Genomic DNA, 24485 nt, shown 5'->3' on the forward strand with positions numbered 1-24485 from the left:
GCCAAAGAAATAGTAGAGCACATACTACTGATTGAAGAAAATTATATCTGAATTTTAGAAGCACTTTGCTATTTGTGTTATACTATTATACTCTGTAGCCTTCTGTCCCTGTAGAAATATAAAGGTTGGAGTTATTCCTATCCAACCTTACATTTTACTGTAAATATCTTGTGTGAAAGATCCTTCCAAAATTATCAGTTATGGGGATTGTAATATATGTATATGTAAAAATATGTAACAACAATATCATAAAGGACAGGGCTGCATGTGGAATTGCTGTGTTACAAACTTTCTATACTTAAAGTATAAAACTTTATTGGAAATTGTACTATATTAACTCTAAGATGTGATCAATAAAAGATCCATATTGTAAAAAAAAAAGAAAAAGAAAAGAAATCCCTGGACTTCTTATAGCTGCAAAAATAAGTTATTATTTTTTTTAAAAGGACTTCAAGTATCATTTCACAGTCATCACAATGATATTTATAAGTATCTACTTGAGTCAACTATGATATATTTGCATGGCAGTCTCCCTGCTTCTTCCTATATGTCTGCACATCCTTTTCTGAACAAGAAATGGGATATATGACAAAATAAATAATGTACTGCCATCTACTTGGAAATATTAAAACACATTTAGGGTTTTTTTGACATTGCATTGAAATATAGTTGCTGGGAATGTCATGAAAATGTTGATTGTATTCAGAAAGACAATAATTACTCAGAGCTTCTCGAAATTTTCTGGAAAATTTCCAAGACATTTTGGGCACCTAAACTCATACAAGACATGTAGAATTCTGACACTCTTTGTTTCAAAGATTCTTCATATGACATATTTTTCAAAACCTTTTATCAATGTCAAGGACTTCAACATTGAGCTAAAAATATCAGTTTTAAGATAGTAGATCCAAACTTATGGACAGTATATAATGGAATATTCCCAATGAAGAATTGCCTTAAAATTCCACAGCTTTATTGAATGCTTCTGAGACTGCTTCAGATCTATTGCTTCATTACTGCATTCAGATAGTGTATGTATTTAAAAACAAAAGACGTTACTCAAGTTCTCTCCCATATGATACCCATTAAACTTTACATCTAATATGCATCTTTATTTTCTGTCTTCTTGTTAGTTTGAGTTCTTTGTGCTAGCTAGCTGTTCAAAATCTCCTTGAATCCTAATCCAGGGTTAGCTATATTAGCTTGGCTTCCAACCATTCTAGTATCCTCTGTCTTCATCCAAATTCTTTTTTTTTTTTTCCTGTCATTTAATTGGGACTTTTATTTATTTTTAATGTAAATTAATTTATTTTAATTGGAGGCTAATTCATATTGATCTATGGCAAAACCAATACTATATTGTAAAGTAATTAGCATCCAAATTCTTAAGAATTAGAATTAAGAACCAACCCTGAGTATACATTATTAGAGATTATCCTTTATTTGGCATTGAAAATTAGCACTTCTTATTCACAGATTTAACATCCTGGTATGGTTTCCATTTATTCAATTCATATTAAATTTTGTCTGTTTTAAAGTTTTTCTAGACTTTCTGTAATACTTTTTTTAAAATTTTTATTTTATTTAACTTTACAATATTGTATTGGTTTTCCCATATATCAAAATGAATCTGCCACAGGTATACATGTATTCCCCATCCTGAACCCTCCTCCCTCCTCCCTCCCCATACCATCCCTCTGGGTCATCCCAGTGCACCAGCCCCAAGCATCAAGTATCGTGCATCGAACCTGGACTGGTGACTCGTTTCATATATGATATTATACATATTTCAATGCCATTCTCCCAAATCATCCCACCCTCTCCCTCTCCCACAGAGTCCAAAAGACTGTTCTATACATCAGTGTCTCTTTTGCTGTCTCGTATACAGGGTTATTGTTACCATCTTTCTAAATTCCATATATATGCATTAGTGTACTGTATTGGTGTTTTTCTTTCTGGCTTACTTCACTCTGTATAATAGGCTCCAGTTTCATCCACCTCATTAGAACTGATTCATATGTATTCTTTTTAATGGCTGAGTAATACTCCATTGTGTATATGTAATACTTTTTTTTGTTTGTTTAATGGCTGCATCACAAAGCATGAGGGATTTTAGCTCTCAAAACAGGGATCAAACCTGTGCCTCTAACAGTGGAAGCACCAGGAGTCTAAAATACTAGACCACTAGGGAAGTCCCAATACTTGGGACTGGTTTACTTTTTACATCTTATTTTTTTTTTAATTTTTTTCATTATTATTATTGTTATTTTTACTTTACAATATTGTATTGGTTTTGCCATACATCAACATGCATTCGCCATGGGTGTACATGTGTTCCCCATCCTGAACCACCCTCCCACCTCCCTCCCCATACCATCCCTCTGGGTCATCCCAGTGCACCAGCCCCAAGCTTCCTGTATCCTGCATCAAACCTGGACTGGCAATTCATTTCTTATATGATATTATACACGTTTTAATGTCATTCTCCCAAATCATTCCCACCCTCCCCACAGAGTCCAAAAGTCTGTTCTATACATCTGTGTCTCTTTTGCTGTCTCGCATACAGGGTTGTCATTACCATCTTTCTAAATTCCATATATATGTGTTAGTATACTGTATTGGTGTTTTTCTTTCTGGCTTACTTCACTCTGTATAATAGGCTTCAGTTTTATCCACCTCATTAGAACTGATTCAAATGTATTCTTTTTAATGGTTGAGTAATACTCCATTGTGTATATGTACCGCAGCTCTCTTATCCATTCATCTGCTGATGGACATCTAGGTTGCTTCCATGTCCTAGCTATTATAAACAGTGCTGTGATGAACATTGGGGTACACGTGTCTCTTTCAATTCTGGTTTCCTTGGTGTGTATGCCCAGCGGTGGGATTGCTGGGTCATAAGGCAGTTCTATTTCCAGTTTTTTGAAGGAATCTCCACACTGTTCTCCATAGTGGCTGTACTAGTTTGCATTCTCACCAACAGTGTAAGAGGGTTCCCTTTTCTCCACACCTACTCCAGCATTTATTGCTTGTAGACTTTTAGATCGCAGCCATTCTGACTGGCATGAAATGGTACCTCATTATGGTTTTGATTTGCATTTCTCTGATAATGAGTGATGTTGAGCATCTTTTCATGTGTTTGTTAGCCGTATGTATGTCTTCTTTGGAGAAATGTCTATTTAGTTCTTTGGCCCATTTTTTTGATTGGGTCATTTATTTTTTTGGAGTTGAGCTGCAGGAGTTGCTTGTATATTTTTAAGATCAGTTGTTTGTCAGCTGCTTCATTTGCTATTATTTTCTCCCATTCTGAAGGCTGTCTTTTTACCTTGCTTATAGTTTCTTTTGCTGTGCAGAAGCTTTTAAGTTTAATTAGGTCCCATTTGTTTATTTTTGCTTTTATTTCCAATATTCTGGGAGGTGGGTCATAGAGGATCCTGCTGTGATATATGTCAGAGAGTGTTTTGCCTATATTCTCCTCTAAGAATTTTATAGTTTCTGGTCTTATGTTTAGATCTTTAATCCATTTTTAGTTTATTTTTGTGTATGGTGTTAGAAAGTGTTCTAGTTTCATTCTTTTACAAGTGGTTGACCAGTTTTCCCAGCAACACTTGCCTGACTTCAGGCTCTACTACAAAGCCACAGTCATCAAGACAGTATGGTACTGGCACAAAGACAGAAATATAGATCAATGGAACAAAATAGAAAGCCCAGAGATAAACCCATGCACCTATGGACACCTTATATTTTTACATCTTATATTTCAAGTTTAGAGGCATTGCTTGTCATGTAATATTGCAATTTAAGTGAGATAAAGTTTGTTCTCATACATAAGTATATTTATATGTATGTAGATATATATGTATCTTCTTATCTCTTTCATTTTAGTTCAAAATTTGCTTGTTCAAGTTCAGTGAGCCTACTGCCAAGTACATTTTCTACAGGTCAAGAGAGGAACACAATATCCCTTGTCAAGAGCTCATTATTCTGCTATGCTAAGCCTTTTTAGGTAGGAAGCTTTTGCTTTCTGAATCTTCTTTCTTTTCAAAAGTCAGACCTTCAGCTGGGAAAATGAAAGAATATTGTCATGTCTCCATGTCTGAGAGCTTTCTATTTGAGAACTTAAAGTGCCCTAGAAACATATTCTGGCTTTCTTCTCATTTCTCATCATGTTTATGATTGTATTTCCAATAATTATCTTGATAAAGAACTTGCTACCAGATGAAGAATGTAAAGTGGACATAAGCCTAGAGCCGTAAAGGGGAGTCCCCATCTACCCTTATATCTTATCATGTGATTCACACATAATGTGTAAAACCTCACATATTATGAGGTTTCTTGGGATCAGGGACCAGTGTCTTCCATCTTTTCTTCAGAGGACTGACTGTGAGATCTTCAAACATGTTTGTGTCTGTATCTGTTCATATCTTTTTCTTAGATTAAGGAATTGTAAATAGAGGCAATTTTATATTAATCACTACGCAACATCCTACACCTGATAGATGTGCTTAATCAAAGGTCTGGGTTTCTGAGGGTGTACCTGTGATGGTTTTACTCTTAAAAACACATATGATGCAATTTCTCCTCTTTTTTTCCATCATTCTGAAACCTGCTTCAGAGTAAACAATCAATACACTTTTCTTTAAATTTCTCTTCTCCCAAGTAAGAAAATACTTGTAGTAACTTATTAGATTATTTATATTCTATAACACACCTTCAACAACTCATATAGATGTATATACTCATATAGATCTATATATGTTTTACATATATAAATCACTTATGTGTTTTATTATCTGTATTCCATTGAATGTTTGAAATATTACCTGTTTTTTGTATTAGTTTGGCAATATACAATCAAAATATATCTATATTATATCAAGATTATCATAAGCATATTCATAAGTAATAGAATTCCAATTTTCTGAATAATAGAAATTGATATGAGAAAAAGAATTCCTAGAAATAATTATCTAACAATTTACTAACTTTATAGTTAAAAACAATTAATTGACAGCTGTAGCCAAACGTTGGATTCTCTGGGAAGCAGGCTCTGGACTGGAGCTTAGAGGACAGGATGCTTCTTGCAGTTTGCCTTTAAGATCAGCAGTTGTGGACCACAGTGAGAGTGGAAGAAAGGGCAGAGTGAGCAATTAAGCGACCATAAAATTCGAACATGTCTATGGCTGACCCTATGGGAAAGCTGGAATTAAGCTTGCCCTTCAAGGTTTTCTGCATTTAGCAGAAGTGACTTGATCTTTATAACCTTGAATTAATGAGTCATTGATTATGTGCTGCTCCAGAAGGATATGACCTTGGGCCAGGTAGCAATCTACAGTTCAGGTAACAAGTCACTCTATGCAGGAGTTTTGAACAGCACATACGAATGTGCACCTAAAGGATCCTTTAGCTAATAGATGCAGAAGGAGAAATAACAATGCTGAAATAAACATGTCCTAAGTGCATCCAAGGCCATCGATATGAACTGCCAGTGAACTGGTGAAGAAGTGGCAGTATGGCATCCTGGTTTTGAGCAGGTTCTAGAATGTATTGGGGTGTAGCTTGATTATTGTCTAGCTCTGTGATTTGGGGCATTTTACCCCATGGGACTCAGGTTATTCATGTTAAAAGTATTATTCCTAATAAAAATTAATTTCCCTAAAATGTAAGGAATGTGGCATCCTCTCCCTTTTATGGTTGTATGGATTGATCAAAAGTCATCATGCAATTATTTACCATAGTATATGGCATTTTAAAAGCACATAAAAATGAATGAACTATTTTATTCATCATTTACTTCCCCATGGTGTTCCCACTATAACAAAAGTTCTTCAAATCGCAAGTGTAAAACAATGTATCAATTTATCTGGTGTCTCCATAAATATATTACCTGTATCAATGGTTCTTAAACATGTTTGTATATTAACCTCACTTGAAGTTTGCTAAACATATAGATACCTGTTTCTATCAGAGCCACCAGGTTTGGGATAGGGACACTGGCTCCCCCCACAGTTTGGTGTCCATGAATCACTTTCAATCCTTTGGCTAAAATGTCCACACGCCAAATGTTTATTGCTTCTACCTCCTCTGTCATCCACTATTTCCCCTCGCCTTTAGTCCAGGCCTTATTAATTTTTCACATAGTTTTCTCCATTTAATAACCAGTTTTAGTAACTGGTTCATAATCTCCCTTCACATTCCTCTATCCATTTCATAAAAGAAAAAAAAAAAAAAGAAAAAAAATACACATACCCATGTTATCCTTTAAAGGAAATGTGACTCTTTAACGGCGGCTTTACTAAGTACATTTTGTTCTGCTTATGTCTGTCATAGATAACACAGCCAGCATTCTGACAAGGCGGAGGAGATTTAGTCGAACTATTCAGGATGTGTATTATCTCCCCATTATGATCTCTGATGGTGGAATCCCCTCTCTCAGCAGCAGCAGCACCCTCACCATCAGGGTTTGTGCATGCGAGAGAGATGGGCGCGTGCGGACATGCCATGCCGAAGCCTTCCTGTCCTCGGCTGGTTTGAGTACAGGAGCCTTAATCGCTATTCTTCTATGTGTTGTCATCCTCCTAGGTAAGTCACTCTAAATCCTAAGGGATGATGGCATTTCTGAGTGTACCCTACAGCGGTGCGTTCAAAAACAGAGACAGACAGAGACAGAATCATTTTAACAAGACTTTAGAGCTAGGAATGCTTTATGTAATACCAAAACTTGACTGCACTGATCTTCTTTTAAATAACCTTCTTGATACCATAGTTAATCTTGAAATAATTTGGTTCGAATGTAATGAGAGTTGAAATGTGAGAAGAAAGGGTAGGATAAATCTTTTTAGAAAAGATCTACTTTAGAAAGAATTGGTATTAAGTATTCTGAATCCCATACTGAAAGGGCTTTTCCAATTTATTTCAAAGAACATAAGTGACATTATTTACAATGAATCTGACCACCAATTAAAAAGAATAAGTTTCCTGTAGAAACTTCTATCAGTCTAAAATATTAGTTGGTCATCAACTTCAGTTGAATTTACAGGACTAAGTCTAAAATAATTTTTGGTCTCAGAGATATCAGATATTATTATTAAATGAAAACTAATGTATTTTAATTTCTTGAATTACATTTTATTTTAAAAGAAGATAATGTCTCTAATTTTATGTTCTCTTTGATAAGTCAAAACCTTACCAACTGCATTTGAAGCCAAAATTATTATAAACTCTTTAGAATTACTATACAAAGTGAGACAGCAAATTCAGATATTTTTTTATAAGAAAGGTAGATGTAAAGAATCTTTTAATTTAGAGTTTAAATGGGTACATATATATGTTTCCAGTGTATCTTCACCCTCTAGCTTTCTCATAGCACCATATATTTTGCTCTGTTCTCTGTACTTATGTGTATATGTAAGAAAAACAAACAAAATACATACTTTGGTGAGACAGAGATATTCTTGCAAGGAATGTCCCTTGTTTTGTTCCTGGGTTAGAAGACAAAGTACTTGTACAGAGGAGTGGAGATCAAGATGACATGAGACTGAGTAGAAAGGATGGGGTAAAAAAAAAAAAAAAAAGTGGGTTTTGTTTTGTTTTAAGAGTCCAAGGAGAGGTTTAAAGTAGGCGTGTCCCATCATAACATTTGTATGCTTAACAAAGACAGCTATGAATGAAGTGGATAGCAGATCTCATGATGACAAGAGAGTAGGTAGGCAAACCAGTTAGGAATACAATACATTTGTCTCACTCAGACACAGCATAATTTGGACCAGCATATTCCCTCATGGCTCAGCTGGTAAAGAATCCACTTGCAAAGTGGGAGACCTGGGATTGATACCTGGTTTGGGAAGATCCTTTCTAGGAAGGAAAGGCTACCCACTCCATTTCAGGTCAGTAAGCAAACATTTAATATTTATGATATGGTGTTTTTTCTAGAAACATGTATCCAAAGCTAAGAGTATAATAGCCAAAAATTACAGAAAACAAACAAACAAAAACAATCTTGGATAAACTAGATATGCAGCTGAGTTAGAACAGTATCAAAGACTTTTCATCTCTTGCTAAATGTGGATCTTTAAGATCTTCATTGATCTTCCCAGAGTTGGGGGACACTAGAAATGCATTTTGTTGATGTCACCACAGCCAGAGACTATGAAGAGAGAAAGGATAGACCAGGACTGAGCTGTGATAAACTCCAGTGCGATCACCAAGTCAAGAAGGATGAAATACCAGAGAAAGCAAAGCAGAAATCACAGAAGAAGGAACAGAATTAGTAAGGGTGATGTCCTAAAATCAAAGAAAATAAGTGTATCAAGGAGGACAGAGCATTCAACCATGCAAAAGCTGCCTAAAAGTTAACTAAATTGAGCAACAAAAAGTGTCAGTTGCACTTGGCAATTTGAAGCATGGAGGTTTGACTCTTCATAACAAGAGCTATTTCATTGTAGTACAGTCTTTTGTAGTAGAAGCATGGTGGTGAAGGCAACCATAAAATTCAGATTTTTTCCCCTTTTTTTTAATTTAATTTTTTAAAGTATAGTTGATAAGAAATGTTGTGACTCAGTTATACACATATATTCTTTTTTTCATGTTCCCTTCCATTATGATTTAGCATAGGATATTATTCCCTGTGCTATACAGTAGGACCTGTGCTTTATCCATCCTATATACAATAGTTTATGTCTCCTAATCCCAAACTCCTCTCTCACCCTCTCCCCCAACCCCCTCTCTCTTGGTAGCCACAAGTCTGTTCTCCATGTCTGTGAGTCTGTTTCTATTTTGTAGATAGGGCCATTTGTGCCATATTTTATAGTCCACATATAAGTGATATCATATGGTATTTTTCAAAAACAACAACCAAAAAAAAAAAAAAATCCCAAAGAATAAACAGCTACAAACATTGAATCCTCTAGATTTCCTAAATGAAACTACAAAGAATAGAACTCAGTGACTTTTTGTAAGTCAACTATACTTCAATTAAAGAAAAAAAAAAAAGAACACTCTGACATTAATATAAGTTCTTCCAAGTCCTTATTCTGAAAGATATTTCAGTGGTGGAACCTGTTACCTTTGGCTTTTATTTTCATTTATCATCAGAAAATTATTTTGCATACTAAGCTTAAAACCTTTAAACTGACAGATATCAATGTAAGGTACAATTAGGCATATTATATAAAATAATATTCTGCCGGAGTCCAGCCCCGGCTGATCAAGGGAGTTCGAAGCTTGGACGGTGTCGGCGAGGATCAGGATACAATAGCTTCAATTAGATATTAATTAGAGATGTAAAGAGTAATAGAATGAGGATAGCTCAGTAGGAAAATTCAGTGGAGAAAAGAGGCTGAGTAGCTTGGTTTACGTGAGAGACCAATAAAACTTCAAGACAAGAAGTTTGCACCACTTACATAGGCTGCAGGCGTCCTTCCATTCTCCCGAAGGAGAGGAGACACTGAGGCCTCCCCGGTCGGATCTTAGAAGCCCAGGCATAATTAATAAGCATGGCGGGTTCCACGCTCCAGATGGAGACTCAGCCAGAGTGAGAGGGAGAGCAACATGGGGAGACCAGTATTTCAAGAAACTGATCCCAATTCTTTATTTTCCATGGTCTACTTTTATACACTGAGATGTTATGCAAAAGTCACGTGGGGTTAGCAGTCCTGACTTTTATCAAAGTCAGGTGCTTCATACAAATGTATACAGAGGTCTTAGGGGTGTTACATCATCTTCTGGCCAGGGGGCCTGCTGACAATTTATGACCCTCTCCTTGTGACAGCAGTCAGTCAACCAGGACACTTATTTCTCCAGGGGTGATTATTCTTAAACAGATGCCACCTAAATAAAGTTACATTCCTATAGGGTGAGGGTGTAGTGGGTTTTAGATAAGGAAAGAATTTACTTAGCCTAGGGTCTAACATGATTAATATCAAAGTTTAATACTTATTTCTTCTATATATTCATTAATGTGTGTAAGGGCAGGGGATGTGGAGACTTAGCAACAAACATTGGCTCAACAAATGAAAAACCGTTGATCAATACAATTTCTAATCAGCCCACTATACTTATACTAATAGTTTTCTAACTTTTCTAAAGAACCTGTTTTTAGAGGGTTTAAAGCATCTCGTGCCTCTCACGGTTGGGAGGCTGTGAGCAATCACATGTGGCCGGACGAGCCTGTCAGGCAGGCCAGAGAACCTTCAGAGGAGTTTGTAGGTTAAAACACTCCTGTCACGCCCAGGAGTTTTTATTAACTGGAGCTCTAAGTTAACTCCTTCTCCGAAAGAGGTGGTGGGGGACAGCCCCCCATAAAGTCAGAGGTGTAGGTGGGAGCACAAAGTAGTAAAGTAGGCAGGCTCTGGTTATGGGGGTAGATGCTCGAGGATTTCCAGGGGGACTCCTGAGGCTTGATCCCGCCTTTGCGTATGTCGAGACTCCTTCCTCATGACCTTTGCCACGGGCGGAGTGCCTCACTCTGGCCCCCAACAATATTCTTTACCAGCTGAGCTACAAGAGAAGCCCAAGAATACTGGAGTGGGTAGCCTATCCCTTCTCCAGTGGACCTTCCCAACCTACGACTTGAACTGGGGTCTCCTACATTGCAGGAGGACTCATTACCATCTGAGCTATAAGTGAAGCCCCTATATTACATAAAAAATCATTTCATTATTTCATGAAAAAATACATTCCTTTAATTGATTTTATGAAAATGGCTTTCCCCCCCACTTTGAGGTAAATAAGAGAACATTTCTAAAAATTATGCTATACATCAGGGCTAATGAAACAAAGGTTACATTTGATATGTTTGCTCCTTCAATTTTTATTGAAAATCAAATGTCTTTACTAAAATTCAAAGTTGCAGAATTTCTTAACCTTGGGTTTAAGCAATAATTATTTATAATGTAATTTATATTTTTGATGGCATTTTAAGGGCATATATTATTATAGAGAAAATAGCTGGCCCACAAACTTGAAATATAGACATTTGTAATTTTGAAATCAATTCAGTTCAGTTCAGTCATTCAGTCCTGTCTGACTCTTTGCAACCCCATGAATCACAGCATGCCAGGCCTCCCTGCCCATCACCAACTCCCGGAGTTCACTCAGACTCAAGTCCATCGAGTCAGTGATGCCATCAAGCCATCTCATCCTCTGTCGTCCCTTTTTACTCCTGCCCCCAGTCCCTCCTAGCATCAGAGTCTTTTCCAGTGAGTCAACTCTTTGCATGAGGTGGCCAAAGTACTGGAGTTTCAGCTTCAGCATCATTCCTTCCAAAGAAATCCCAGGGCTGATCTCCTTCAGAATGGACTGGTTGGATCTCCTTGCAGTCCAAGGGACACTCAAGAGTCTTCTCCAACACCACAGTTCAAAATTCTTCGGTGCTCAGCTTTCTTTACAGTCCAACTCTCGCATTCATACATGACCACTGGAAAAACCATAGCCTTGACTAGACGGACCTTTGTTGGCAAAGTAATGTCTCTGCTTTTCAATATGCTATCTAGGTTGGTCATAACTTCCTTCCAAGGAGTAAGCGTCTTTTAATTTCATGGCTGCAGTCACCATCTGCAGTGATTTTGGAGCCCCCCAAAATAGTCTGACACTGTTTCCACTGTTTGCCCATCTATTTCCCATGAAGTAATGGGACCAGATGCCATGATCTTCATTTTCTGAATATTGAGCTTTAAGCCAACTTTTTCACTCTCCACTTTCACTTTCATCAAGAGGCTTTTTAATTCTTCACTTTCTGCCATAAAGGTGGTGTCATCTGCCTATCTGAGGTTATTGATATTTCTCCTGGAAATCTTGATTCCAGCTTGTGCTTCTTCCAGCCCAGCATTTCTCATGATGTACTCTGCATATAAGTTAAATAGGCAGGGTGACAATATACAGTCTTGACATACTCCTTTTCCTATTTGGAACCAGTTGTTCCATGTCCAGTTCTAACTGTTGCTTCCTGACCTGCATATGGATTTCTCAAGAGTCAGTCAGGTGGTCTGGTATTCCTATCACTTTCAGAATTTTCCACAGGTGATTGTGATCCACACAGTCAAAGGCTTTGGCATAGTCAATAAAGCAGAAATAAATGTTTTTCTGGAACTCTCTTGCTTTTTCGATGATCCAGTGGATGTTGGCAATTTAATTTCTGGTTCCTCTGCCTTTTCTAAAACCAGCTTGAACATCTGGAAGTTCACAGTTCACGTATTGCTGAAGCCTGGCTTGAAGAATTTTGAGCATTACTTTACTAGCATGTGAGATGAGTGCAATTGTGTGGTAGTTTGAGCATTCTTTGGCATTGCCTTTCTTTGGGATTGGAATGAAAACTGACCTTTTCCAGTCCTGTGGCCACTGCTGAGTTTTCCAAATTTGCTGACATATTGAGTGCAGCACTTTCACCAGAAGCTGACTGTGGCTCAGATCATGAGCTCCTTATTGCCAAATTCAGACTTAAATTGAAGAAAGTAGGGAAAACCATTAGACCATTCAGGTATGACCTAAATCAAATCCCTTATGATTATACAGTGGAAGTGAGAAATAGATTTAAGGGACTAGATCTGATAGATAGAGTGCCTGATGAACTATGGTCGGAGGTTCGTCACATTGTACAGGAGACAGGGATGAAAAGACCATCCCCATGGAAAAGAAATGCAAGAAAGCAAAATGGCTGTCTAAGGAGGCCTTACAAATAGCTGTGAAAAGAAGAGAAGCGAGAAGCAAAGGAGAAAAGGAAAGATATAATCATCTGAATGCAGAGTTCCAAAGAATAGCAAGAAGAGATAAGAAAGCCTTCCTCAGCGATCAATGCAAAGAAATAGAGGAAAACGACGGAATGGGAAACACTAGAGATCTCTTCAAGAAAATTAGAGATACCAAAGGAACATTTCATGCAAAGATGGGCTCCATAAAGACAGAAATGTTATGGACCTAACAGAAGCATAAGATATTAAGAAGAGGTGGCTGGAATAACCTGAAGAACTGTACAAATAACATCTTTACAACCCAGGTAATCACGATGGTGTGATCACTCACCTAGAGCCAGACATCCTAGAATGTGAAGTCAAGTGGGCCTTAGAAAGCACCACTACAAACAAAGCTAGTGGAGGTGATGGAATTCCAATTGGGCTATTTCAAATCCTGAAATATAATGCTGTGAATGTGCTGCACTCAATATGCCAGCAGATTTTGAAATAATGTTGGCTAATATGTGAGTTCACAGGCTGCCAGAAAAATATCAGCAATATCAGAGGTAGCAATACTCTATTTTAGAACTTGTAATTCTGAATTTGCATTCAACCTCAACAGCTAAATAAATCATGAAACTAATATTTTGATACAGAAATGTTTCAGTTAGTAGCTCTTTATGTACATGACTGGCATTGTGGAAATTCAGCCCCATTTTTGCCACTAATTAACTGTGTGATCTCAAGACCACGGTATTTTTGCTTCTATTTATGAATCTATGAAATGAAGTTTCAACTAGAATAACCTTACAGTCATCTGTAAAAATTTTTGTTGCTTATTTATGTTTTATTATAGGCTAGATATTATTCAATATTTTGCAATTTAGTAGACCCCATCTATGTATACATCGATTACTAGAAAATGGTGCTTGAAAACCAAAGGGCCTAACTTTAAGTGCCAAATGTGCACCTTGTGAGTTATGTTTTGTCAGGATTAACTTTTCAGATCCCTTTTAAGGAATGAATAGGAAAGAATTTACAGTAAGCCGTCATGATGCAATCAGTTTGGTGCTAGAGGATGGGGTTCTTGGAATTCCCTTCCTCTCCTGGGCATCTGACATCTCTTTCCCAACTCACTGCATTACTTGTCAGAGGGTCCAGAACTGTGGGCAGAGCAAACCAGGGCAAGAGATCATTTAATCAGGATCTAAAATGGACTTCTTCCAGCTACCTTCATAGTCCACACATCACAGATAATCAGCTGACTTAGATGAATTCACCAAGTAGTTTGCTCCTATTTGGGGATGTAAATTTCCTCCTGCATGGGAATCAAGGTGGATGTAGTAAGAGGAGAGTGAGGGGCTAGGAGAGGAAGTGAAATTGATGAGAAGATAAGTGGCAAACCTGTTTGTCATCAGAGTTATTGTGAATGACTTTATGGATTCCCCTGGGTGTGAAAAAATAAGTTGCAGTGAGAAGTGTCATTACCAATTATGGCTACAGAAGCTAATAAAAATAATCTCCCTGACTTGGGCCACTTCATCCTACCAAATTTAGTGCTAACATATGACGATACAAAAAAAGAATCAGTGATATTTAGGGGTAAAAATATCTGCTATGAAAAGTATTTGCGGGGTATGTTAGGAGTCAATACATAATTTATTCAAATGTAAGTTGTATGTCAGTTAAGTTATGAAAATTCAAAACCCCTTAGTACTCCGGGTATTGGAAAGATTATATGAGTAAGTAAATATAATATAGAAGAAAACAAAGAGAAAACTGTTTCCACAAATTTGAATCTCTTTATGAATAAAATAATGATACAGTAAATTCATTTTAATTTTCTTTGAAATGAATCAGGTAGGATTAAAATCCTGGTCACACTTAATGAGAATAAAAGAAAAAGAAATACACTAACCAAGAATAAAATATTCATCAGGAAGCTGCTGCTACTGCTAAGGCGCTTCAGTCGTGTCCGACTCTGTGCGACCCCATAGATGGCAGCCCATCAGGCTCCCCCATCCCCGGGATTCTCCAGGCAAGAACACTGGAGTGGGTTGCCATTTCCTTCTCCAGTGCATGAAAGTGAAAAGTCAAAGTGAAGTCGCTCAGTCGTGTCCAACTCTTTGTGACCCCATGGACAGTAGCCTGCACCAGGCTCCTCTGTCCATAGGATTTTCTAGGGAAGAATACTGGAGTGGGTTGCCATTTCCTTCAAATACTACAATTTATTCATTTCACTCCAGTTCATATAACTAAGCTGCAAAATACCAGAAATCATTTATAACATAATTTTGAACAGAGGACAAGCTCTGTATCTCTCTTTCTCTTTTTTAACAACTCCGTGGCTCTATCATAGTATATTTTCTCAGATGAAACACTGAAAGAAGTGCTACCCTGTTATATGTCTATAGTTTGATATACTGTGAGGGATTAATACAAATATATCACTTGCCTGCCAGTTTTAAAATTGGGTTTAACTTTCAAGTATGATTATTATCTTCACTCATTCTCTTTAAATAAATTTGGCCTTGCAATTTTAGGGAAGCATTTTGTTTTTCAAACTTTAAGAAATACTTTCAAGCAAACTTAGATGTTTGGAATTTTTAGGAACATGAAGCTGATTTTTTAAATATTTAAAAATTATTTTCCTAGTAAGACAATTACTATTCATGAAGACTCAATTAACCCAGTGTCACATTGTCACTCTCAGAAAAATCATTCTTTTGTTCATCCACATAGGAATTGTTTATGGAGTATGTGCTGTGTGCCATCTGCTCCAGAAACATCTACTAAACAAACATGAGTGTAAAGACAGACATTAGGAATGTACCTTCCACATTCTTCTCTGCATCCATATTCTTCACTGAGTTGATTTAAATTTGCCATTGACTATCCCAGGTGGCGCTAGTGCTAAAGAACCCGCCTGCCAATGCAGGAGACATAGAGAGACGTGGGTTCGATCCCTGGGTGGAGAAGATCCCCTGGAGGAAGGCATGGCAGCCCACTCAAGTATTCTTGCCTGGAGAACCCCATGGACAGAGGAGTCTGGTGGGCTACAGTTCATAGTGTCTCACAGAGTTGGATGTGACTGAAGCGGCTGAGCACGCACACATGACGGTTTCACACTAATTAGTACGGTGTGGCTCAGACGGTGAAGAATCTTCCTGTAATGCAGGAGACCTGGGTTCGATCCCTGGTAGGGAAGATCTCCTGGAGAAGGGGATGGCTACCTACAGCAGTATTCTTGCCTGGAGAATTCTATGGACAGAGGAGCCTGGCGAGCTACAGTTCATGGGGTCAACAAAGAGTCAGACAAGACTGAGAGACTCACACTTTCACTTTCAAAGGGATTGTATGCCCGTATTTGTCCTGATATTCTGATGTAATTATAAGTGAATCCCTTTACACCCTTAAAAGTGTTCCAGATTGTATGGCTAATTATATATTGATCTTTATAATAAATAGGTATGCAACAAATCTAGGAATCATTTGTCACTGGCAAGTAACTCTTTGCCTAGAAAGAAATAGATGTAAAACTGTACATTCAAATTTAACTAGCATCTATATTTTGAATCAACCCATATAAGTCAGGGACAGCTTTTTAAGCAACTAGAAGCTATCACGGAGAAGGCAATGGCAACCCACTCCAGTACTCTTGCCTGGAAAATCCCATGGATGGAGGAGCCTGGTAGGCTGCAGTCCATGGGGTTGCGAAGAGTCAAACATGACTGAGTGATTTCACTTTCAGTTTTCACTTTCATGCATTGGAGAAGGTAATGGCAAACCCACTCCAGCATTCTTGCCTGGAGAATCCCAGGGATGGTGGAGCCTGGTGGGCTGCTGTCTCTGGGGTCGCACAGAGACGGACACGACTGAAGCGACTTAGCAGCAGCAGCAGCAGCAGAAGGTATTGTAAAAATAAATCCAGCATTATCAAATATGTTACATTGGGCAAATAGAATACTACTAGTAGTAAGGGATGTATATTACTTTCATACTTTAGTAATAGTATTGATCACATTCTCCCTGTTATACATCACATAAAGTCCCTTGACATCCATCATCAGCCATTTCAACATAAAGAAAAATAGCTTGATTTATTTAAAACACTAAGAAATTTTATTATAATAAATTAGGCAGTGTGTAGAACTATCAGTAGATATTTTAATCTAGAACAGCCTCCTCACTTAACCATAATGATGAGCAGAAATATATGGTGGATAATAAATATAAACCTCTGGATAGAATGAAGTATGTTACTTGAGGATTCTGCTTGGGCTACTGAATTTAAAGGCTATATGCTGAATTTACACTAAAATAAATAGTGAGATATCAAATACTGATGGCATTCAGCAAAAAGACTAAGTCATGTGAATAGAAAAGTATTGTACTCTGTAACAGAGCATTTATGAAGCGGGGTCATATGAAGAATCAGCATTTCATTTCCAGCCTTTTCTGTGATCACTCTCTTCCAAACACAGTGATCAAAGCTTTACCATGTCAACTCTAATTTCCCCATTGCATTTTCACAGTACCCAGTCACTATCCTTTTACTCCTTACATTTCCAGATGATTCCTTGACTCTCTGTAAAGATGTTTTTTCTCTTTTGTTTTTTCTTCATTCCCACAGTCTTCCACCTGCCTCAAATTCAGATTCTTCCCAGTATTGGGACCCTCTCTTTCCACATACAGTGGACCTCTTTCTCGTAATTCTCCTATCCACTTCTGGCTTGAATGCCTATTCTCTTTCCTCTCCATATTTCCAAGACTTCAAAGCATGTACACACTTTGATATACAGTTCAAATTCAGCAACACTTGTCTAGTTTAGGGCTATCATAAAAAGGGGGTAAACTATATGAAGACAAGCAAGGAAATAATACAAAAATGAAGAACAGAAGGTACTTTTTAGAGGGGAAGGGAGGTATAGAAGGTTGTTTCTAGGGTATCAGGTATGTTCTTTATCAGAGGATAGCTAACCTGGTGTTTGTTTGCTTTATGATCATTCATTTAAGCTTACATATAATCAGGATTTCCAAATAAAATATAATATACATATATAAATAAATAGATAAATAGACAATATACAGCATAGAAGTGTGAAATTTGTATAAAATTATAATCTGTAGGTGTTTATGCATGTATGTATATGAATGCACTTACACACCTTCAGATCTATTAAATAAGACATACTTATGCTATGCATATACACATATATGTATGCATATGTACATGTATATATATATATAAGTATATATGTATAAAGTTGTATTTATATATATATATATATATATTCTCTGATTGTTCAGACAGTAAAGAATCTGCCTGCAATGCAGGAGACCCAGATTTGATCCCTGGGGCAGAAAGATTCCCTGGAGAAGGGAATGGCAACCCACTCCAATATTCTTGCCTGTAGAATCCCATGGACAGAGGAGCCTGGCAGGCTACAGTCCATAGGGGTGACAAACAGAAACAACTGAGTGCCTAACACTTTAACTTCCATACTTAAATTATAACAAAAATATGCCCCATGCATAATAGTGAAATAAATCTATATTATATATATATATATTTTTTTTTAATGTTTCCATAAAATATATCCATATTGCTTTGGACATAATTGACTATATATATATGTATGTGTATATGTACACACACTATATAATATATGTTGTTTATGTATACATATATACATACATTATACATGTATTTTTGCTGTTTCATCTCATGTTATACATATAGTATATTTTTGTTGTTGTTATCCATCTCAAATTCACATTTAGTTGGGTGTCCTGAATTATTCGTTAAATCTAGTAATCCTACATCCATTTGAATTTACTTATCTGATTATCATATTGTGATATTTAAAATAAGAGTGAACCTAATACTTGTTATAATAAAATGTAGAGTATCAGCTAACCAAGAAGAAAACAGTCTGTAGAGATGAAGTAAAAGACCTTGGGCCTAACGACAAAAAGTAAAATGAGATAATTCTGTTTAGTAATGGTTTAATACCATCCAACTGAATAATTTGAAAGTAATGAAAGAACAACCAAAGTAAAATACCCAGGATAAATTTCTATCAATTTACCCAGCGGCTACATTACTGGTAATAAGAAACTATTCACTGTATTTGGAAAAATTTCCCTAAGACACACATCCAACAGGACACTCAGTTCTATGTACTTTTTCATGTTCTATATTTTTAAAATACTAAAGTTGAATATGGCAATGGAAATATCATCACCTTTAATGTGAAAAGTAATAAACTAGAGCCCCAGCTTTTCCACCCACCATTTGTATGACCTAAACTTACATAGTATTTACTCATGTAATTTTTCCTGAGTCTCAGTTTTTTCAATTTAAAAGTGAGGAAATCCCAGCTCTATTTTGAGCATTAAATAAGTTTTATGTAAAGAACATTGTGTAAATGGAAATATTTCTACATGAACATAAAAATAAATAACATATTTTGAAATCTGGTAGTTAAATGCAATAATTACAGCCTGATAACATTCTAAAGGATAATGGACAAAAGAGATGAACCATGTAAAATATCCCTGCTTTTATTCCTACACAGAATCAAAAAGGGTTAAAGATAGGGGCTCCTTCTTCCTGTTTTACAAAAACTTAAAATACCCTGCTTTTAGTGTATGCATCTTTAGATGAATTAATATCTATAGATTGACCCCTCCACACACAATTATTTTTCCAGTCAGAATTTCATATTGCTTTTTTTTTTTCATATTGCTTTTCCATCATCTATTCTCCTCAGCGTAAACAATGAGTGGTTAGACAATCACAAGTCAGGAATCCTGAAAGCATAGCCTGGCAAATGAGAATATCATGGGGTTCACCAGATCAACTATTCCCATTGTTTTATAGGGATAATCATTTTCTACATTCTTTGGAATATTAAAAATTCTTGCGGTGGTATTCAGAGAGTGCAGAGATCACAATGTAAGCCCAAATGAAACATAGCTGATGAGAATAGTTGGAAATTGCTGATGTCCCATCTCCAAAAATGTTCTTTCTTCTAACTCTTCATCCTCTTTCTGTTTTTGCTTAGCGATTGTTGTACTCTTCATCACCCTGAGACGCAGCAAAAAAGAGCCCCTGATCATTTCAGAGGAGGATGTGCGGGAGAATGTGGTCACCTACGATGATGAGGGGGGCGGCGAGGAAGACACGGAGGCCTTTGACATCACCGCCTTGAGGAATCCATCTGCTGCTGAGGAGCTAAAGTACCGCAGAGATATCAGACCGGAAGTGAAACTTACCCCCAGACACCAGACATTGTCCACTCTGGAAAGTATAGATGTTCAGGAATTTATTAAGCAAAGACTAGCGGAAGCCGACCTAGACCCCAGCGTCCCTCCTTATGACTCTCTGCAGACTTACGCCTACGAGGGTCAGAGATCAGAAGCTGGATCCATCAGCTCCCTGGATTCAGCAACTACTCAATCAGACCAGGATTATCAGTACCTTGGAGACTGGGGGCCCGAGTTTAAAACATTAGCTGAACTCTATGGAGAAATAGAATCTGAAAGAACAACTTAGGGGGTCAATCCTTGCAACCTTCTAGAATTTGCTTACTGAGCAAATGGAGATGTAACCTCAGCAATGGCAAGGAAGAAGCTTGGAAACAGTATTTGGAACTGAACAAGCAGAGCACAGCTACTGTAGAAACAAGTGCCCTTTTCATGATTGAAAACTGGGTTATTTAAAGGGAAGAAAGTCAAATTAAAAAAAAGAAAAAAATCAGAGAAAAAGCTATTGTTCCTTGTGTATATTTTCAATCACTCAATAAAGTCTGTGTACTGTTTAATGAAGAATACCTGAATTAAGCCAAACAATGATATTTGTTTCAATATCTTGTGATTTCTTTTCAAAAAGCAAAACTAAACAAAAAGTTTCCAAATCACTTGTGACTCTGATTTCTAGGGGTGGTACACTGATAATCATGTGGTGGTGAAGGTAATCATGACCTTTTTCCACCTTTTTGGGTGGACTTGAGATCCATACCCTATTATTATGACACAGCTCATTAGCCTCATCTTGAAATGACAGGAGGTATTTCCAGCCTACCAGGCCTCTCCATCATGGACTCGTATGTACCATTTTCCTCTGCCCTCCCCACTTCTTTTCTCCATATGGAATTGATGGAGCATGGGGACTTGCTGCTTGCACTATGATGTATGCAACTTGTGTGCACCAGTCGTGCACTGCTCTGAATCATGGAGACTATGGTCTCTGTCCTGCCTGTGCCCCTTTAACAGGAGAACCCCCTTTTTTAAATGGATAGAATGAATGTTTTAAGATATATTCAGACCATCTGATATGTCAGGGAAAGATTTTATTTAAAAACAAAAAAACAAAAAACTGCAAACCTTATCCTGTATAAAACATTGAGGAACTCTATTCTTTTTCTTTTCCATTTGTTTTAGGACATTTACATCAATTCTGATCATTCTTGTACCTCAAATTGGTTGTCAAAAATTTGATAATTGGTTTATACTTGTGTAATTTGCTTAAACACGGCAGTCATTAAAAAAAAAAGTGTAGCTTACATGATAACTATGTAGTCTGAAAAGATTATCCTCTAATTTACATAAACTTCATAGATTTTGGTTGACTTGCCTTTATTCCTCATAGAGGCTCAGACTTCCCCTCTATCTCACTGTCTGATTAGCCTTTTATGTTTGGGACTTACAAAAAATATGTAGGTCTAGTAGCAAAAAATTGGAGGTTCACACATTATTCTCAGACATGTCTCCTAATGTCACTGAATTTTAGGGTCCCAAACTAGAAAATAGAGATGGTAAAGACTTTCCTGCCTATCTTACAGTTTATATGAAGATCAGTAAGCATTTATAAAAATGTTTTCCCAATTGCAAAGTAGTTTGTTATGTAAAGGCTCGCAGACACTAATTTTCTAATTCCATTGGTTCATAATTACATAGTTACATACTTTGTAAATGAAATAATAATCTTAGGAGTATTTAATGAAACTTTTAACAGTGAAGCAATTGCTAACTGAATATATAAAAGTTTAATTCTTTTGATATTTTCCCCAAATAATCTGATCTTTTTTTCAGAATTTATTGGTTTTTTCCCCCCTAAATTGCTTAGATAAAAATTTGCTGTTGTTGATATTGGTTGTGAAATAAAAATTCATAACATAGTGAGCCTATTCTGCAAAATTGAATATATCTATGTGTTTCAGATTAATTGGAATTTTGAAGTCCTCAAATTAAAATTTATTTCAAGGGCAAGTTTTCCTTTGCTCTTTAGGTCATTATAGTCAAGAGTCCTCAGAAGTTATAAGACATTTTCTGTCTGATTCTACTCAATTGCAAAATTTTGAAATTTGCCTCTTTTGCAACTGCCCTGTGCTATTATTATTTTTCAGTTTTGAGGTATGGGAAGTAAATAAATTTAATTTGAGTATTTCTCAATTTGTGTTTGAAGCCTGAGGAATAAAATGTAATTTATGTGTTTTACAACATTTTAGGTTTCCCGATGCTGCTTGATCATTTTTTAATCTCATAGTGGTATACATTCCAGTATAAAGTTAAATCAAAAGAGACACTCAGGGGCTTTGGGGAACAACCTCTGGAGATCCATACTGGTTACGTGAATGCTGGACTATACTCACCCTGACAGAGGGTACACCTTTGAAGAACGACTGTGGATACTGGTGTTTGGACTTTGTTATGCAAAGAGGACCAGGGAAACCAGATTTGGGAAGTCAAGTAGGCCTTTGGATTTATAATGTTGATAAACTATTCACAGTTTTTTGTTTTTTCTTTTTTTAATATTCATTTGGCAGCTTTACCAGATGAATCTTTCAAAGGCTTGAAAGATGAGAATGTATGTATAAGGCAAACTATTCAAACTTAAAAGTGAAGGTCCTCTACATGGTTGTATTGGAAGTATTCCTCTGATTTTGTGGAAAAACACCTAGGTTCATCCATTTTTAATCACACATTATAATGATAATGGATTGCTTCTCAGCCCCTGATATTAAATCTCATATAGAGGCAAAATTGAGCTCCTGTAGTATTGAAATAATATGTTCTGATGTTGATTTATTTCAGAATTTTGTTAAGGAAAGCATTCCATATATTACTTTTATATACATTCTAAAATGAGGCAATTATATAACTATTATAAGTATGGATTGGGTCTCATATTTTTTACTGTGCTACTCTGAGTTTGAAAAACAAGTGTTGTTGTTCAGTTGCTAAGTCATGTTCAACTCTTTGCCACCCTATGCACTGCAGCACACCAGGCTTCCCTGTCCTTCACTATCTCCTGGAGTTTGCTCAAATTCATGTCCACTGAGTTGGTGATGATCATCTTATCCTCTACTGCCCTTTTCTCCTTTTCCCTTCAATCTTTCCCAACATCAGAGTCTTCTTCAATGAGGTGCTTCTTTGAATGAAGTGGCCAAATTATTTAGAAATGTTCTGCCAATGAACTGAGTCATTTAGGACTCAGTTGTGTCTGACTCCTTGTGACCCCATGGACTGCAGCCCTCCAGGATCCTCTGTCCATGGCATTCTCCAAGCAAGGATATTGGAGTGGGTAGCCATTCCCTTTTCCAGGGGATCTTCCCAACTAAGGAATTGAACCAAGGTCTCCTGCATTGTAGGTAAATTCTTTACCACCTGAGCCACCACACTCAACACTTTGTTTTAAAAATTTAAACTTATCAGTGATTAAAGATAATTCTCAAGTAGTTTAGTGAGCAAAGAGTTTGAACATACTTTTAGCCCTCTCTAGGCTCAGATAATCAGTTATAGACTATGTGATTCCTTATGGATTCCATCATGGAATCACTAATGTGTTTCAGCCTTGATTGATATTTATGCTGCTATTGCTAAGTCGCTTCAGTTGTGTCCGACTCTGTGCGACCCCATAGACGGCAGCCCACCAGGCTCCCCCATCCCTGGGATTCTCCAGGCAAGAATACTGGAGTGAGTTGGCATTTCCTTCTCCAATGCATGAAAGTGAAAAGTGAAAGTGAAGTCGCTCAGTCGTGTCCGACTCTTAGCGACACCATGGACTGCAGCCTACCAGGTTCCTCCATCCATGGGATTTTCCAGGCAAAAGTACTGGAGTGGGGTGCCATTGCCTTCTCCGTGATATTTATAGATCTAGTTAAAATATAACTTTGAAATCAATTTACTTATTTCCCATAAAAGAATTTTCTACAGACAGACCTTATACAATGTGGTGGCTGCTAAGTTAGAGGAAATGCAAACCGTTATTATTTTTTATTCAATGTCTTTCTTATTAAAATCTATAAATTCCAAATTACCTTTGTACAAACATAGGTCTTGCAGGATTTACCAAAGACTGATCACTTTAAATTATTTCTATGATAACTATGTACATATACAGATTCAAAGTGGAAATTGAAGAAGAATCTATCCTAGGATGAAGCTCTGTATAAAGTTATGACTTTTCCATTATCAAGTGTAAGAAGGAAAATATTCTGAGAAATGGCCTTCATGTAACCACACAATCACATACACATATGCATCCATATATGTCTTCATGAAGACTAGAGTAAAAGACTACTCAAAATAGTGACTTAGCTATTGATATGATTTAAATATGATATGCATGCAAAATTTAAGTACCCAGCATATGGAAAATTCAGCAAGAAGTTAAGGAACATTTTTGGGGGGCTTTTATTGTGTGTCTAGCCTCAGCCTAAGCTTCAGCACTGGCCAAGATTGAAGCTAATTCACAGAAGTGATTTCATAGAGCAGAAAAAATTATCAAATATTGATAAATCACAATTT

General features: G+C 36.8%; 1 protein-coding gene across 6 annotated transcripts in view; it reads left to right on the plus strand.

Annotated features, from left to right (window-relative positions):
- Positions 1–20512, plus strand: part of CDH18 (cadherin 18) — a 1275757-nt gene extending 1255245 nt beyond the window's left edge. For 3 of the 6 annotated variants that reach the window (XM_044932378.2, XM_045163642.1, XM_025270676.3), the window contains 2 exons: positions 6331–6582; positions 19739–20512. In XM_044932378.2, the coding sequence (XP_044788313.1) occupies positions 6331–6582; positions 19739–20229 (743 nt within the window). In that variant the 3' untranslated portion in view covers positions 20230–20512. The remainder of the gene's footprint in view (positions 1–6330; positions 6583–19738) is intronic. The other 3 variants (XM_025270679.3, XM_025270680.3, XM_044932379.2) reach the window with 3 other exon arrangements.
- The last annotated feature ends 3973 nt before the right edge of the window (positions 20513–24485 follow it).

This window comes from Bubalus bubalis, chromosome 19 (assembly GCF_019923935.1).
Source record: "Bubalus bubalis isolate 160015118507 breed Murrah chromosome 19, NDDB_SH_1, whole genome shotgun sequence".
Classification (NCBI taxonomy): Eukaryota; Metazoa; Chordata; class Mammalia; order Artiodactyla; family Bovidae; genus Bubalus; species Bubalus bubalis.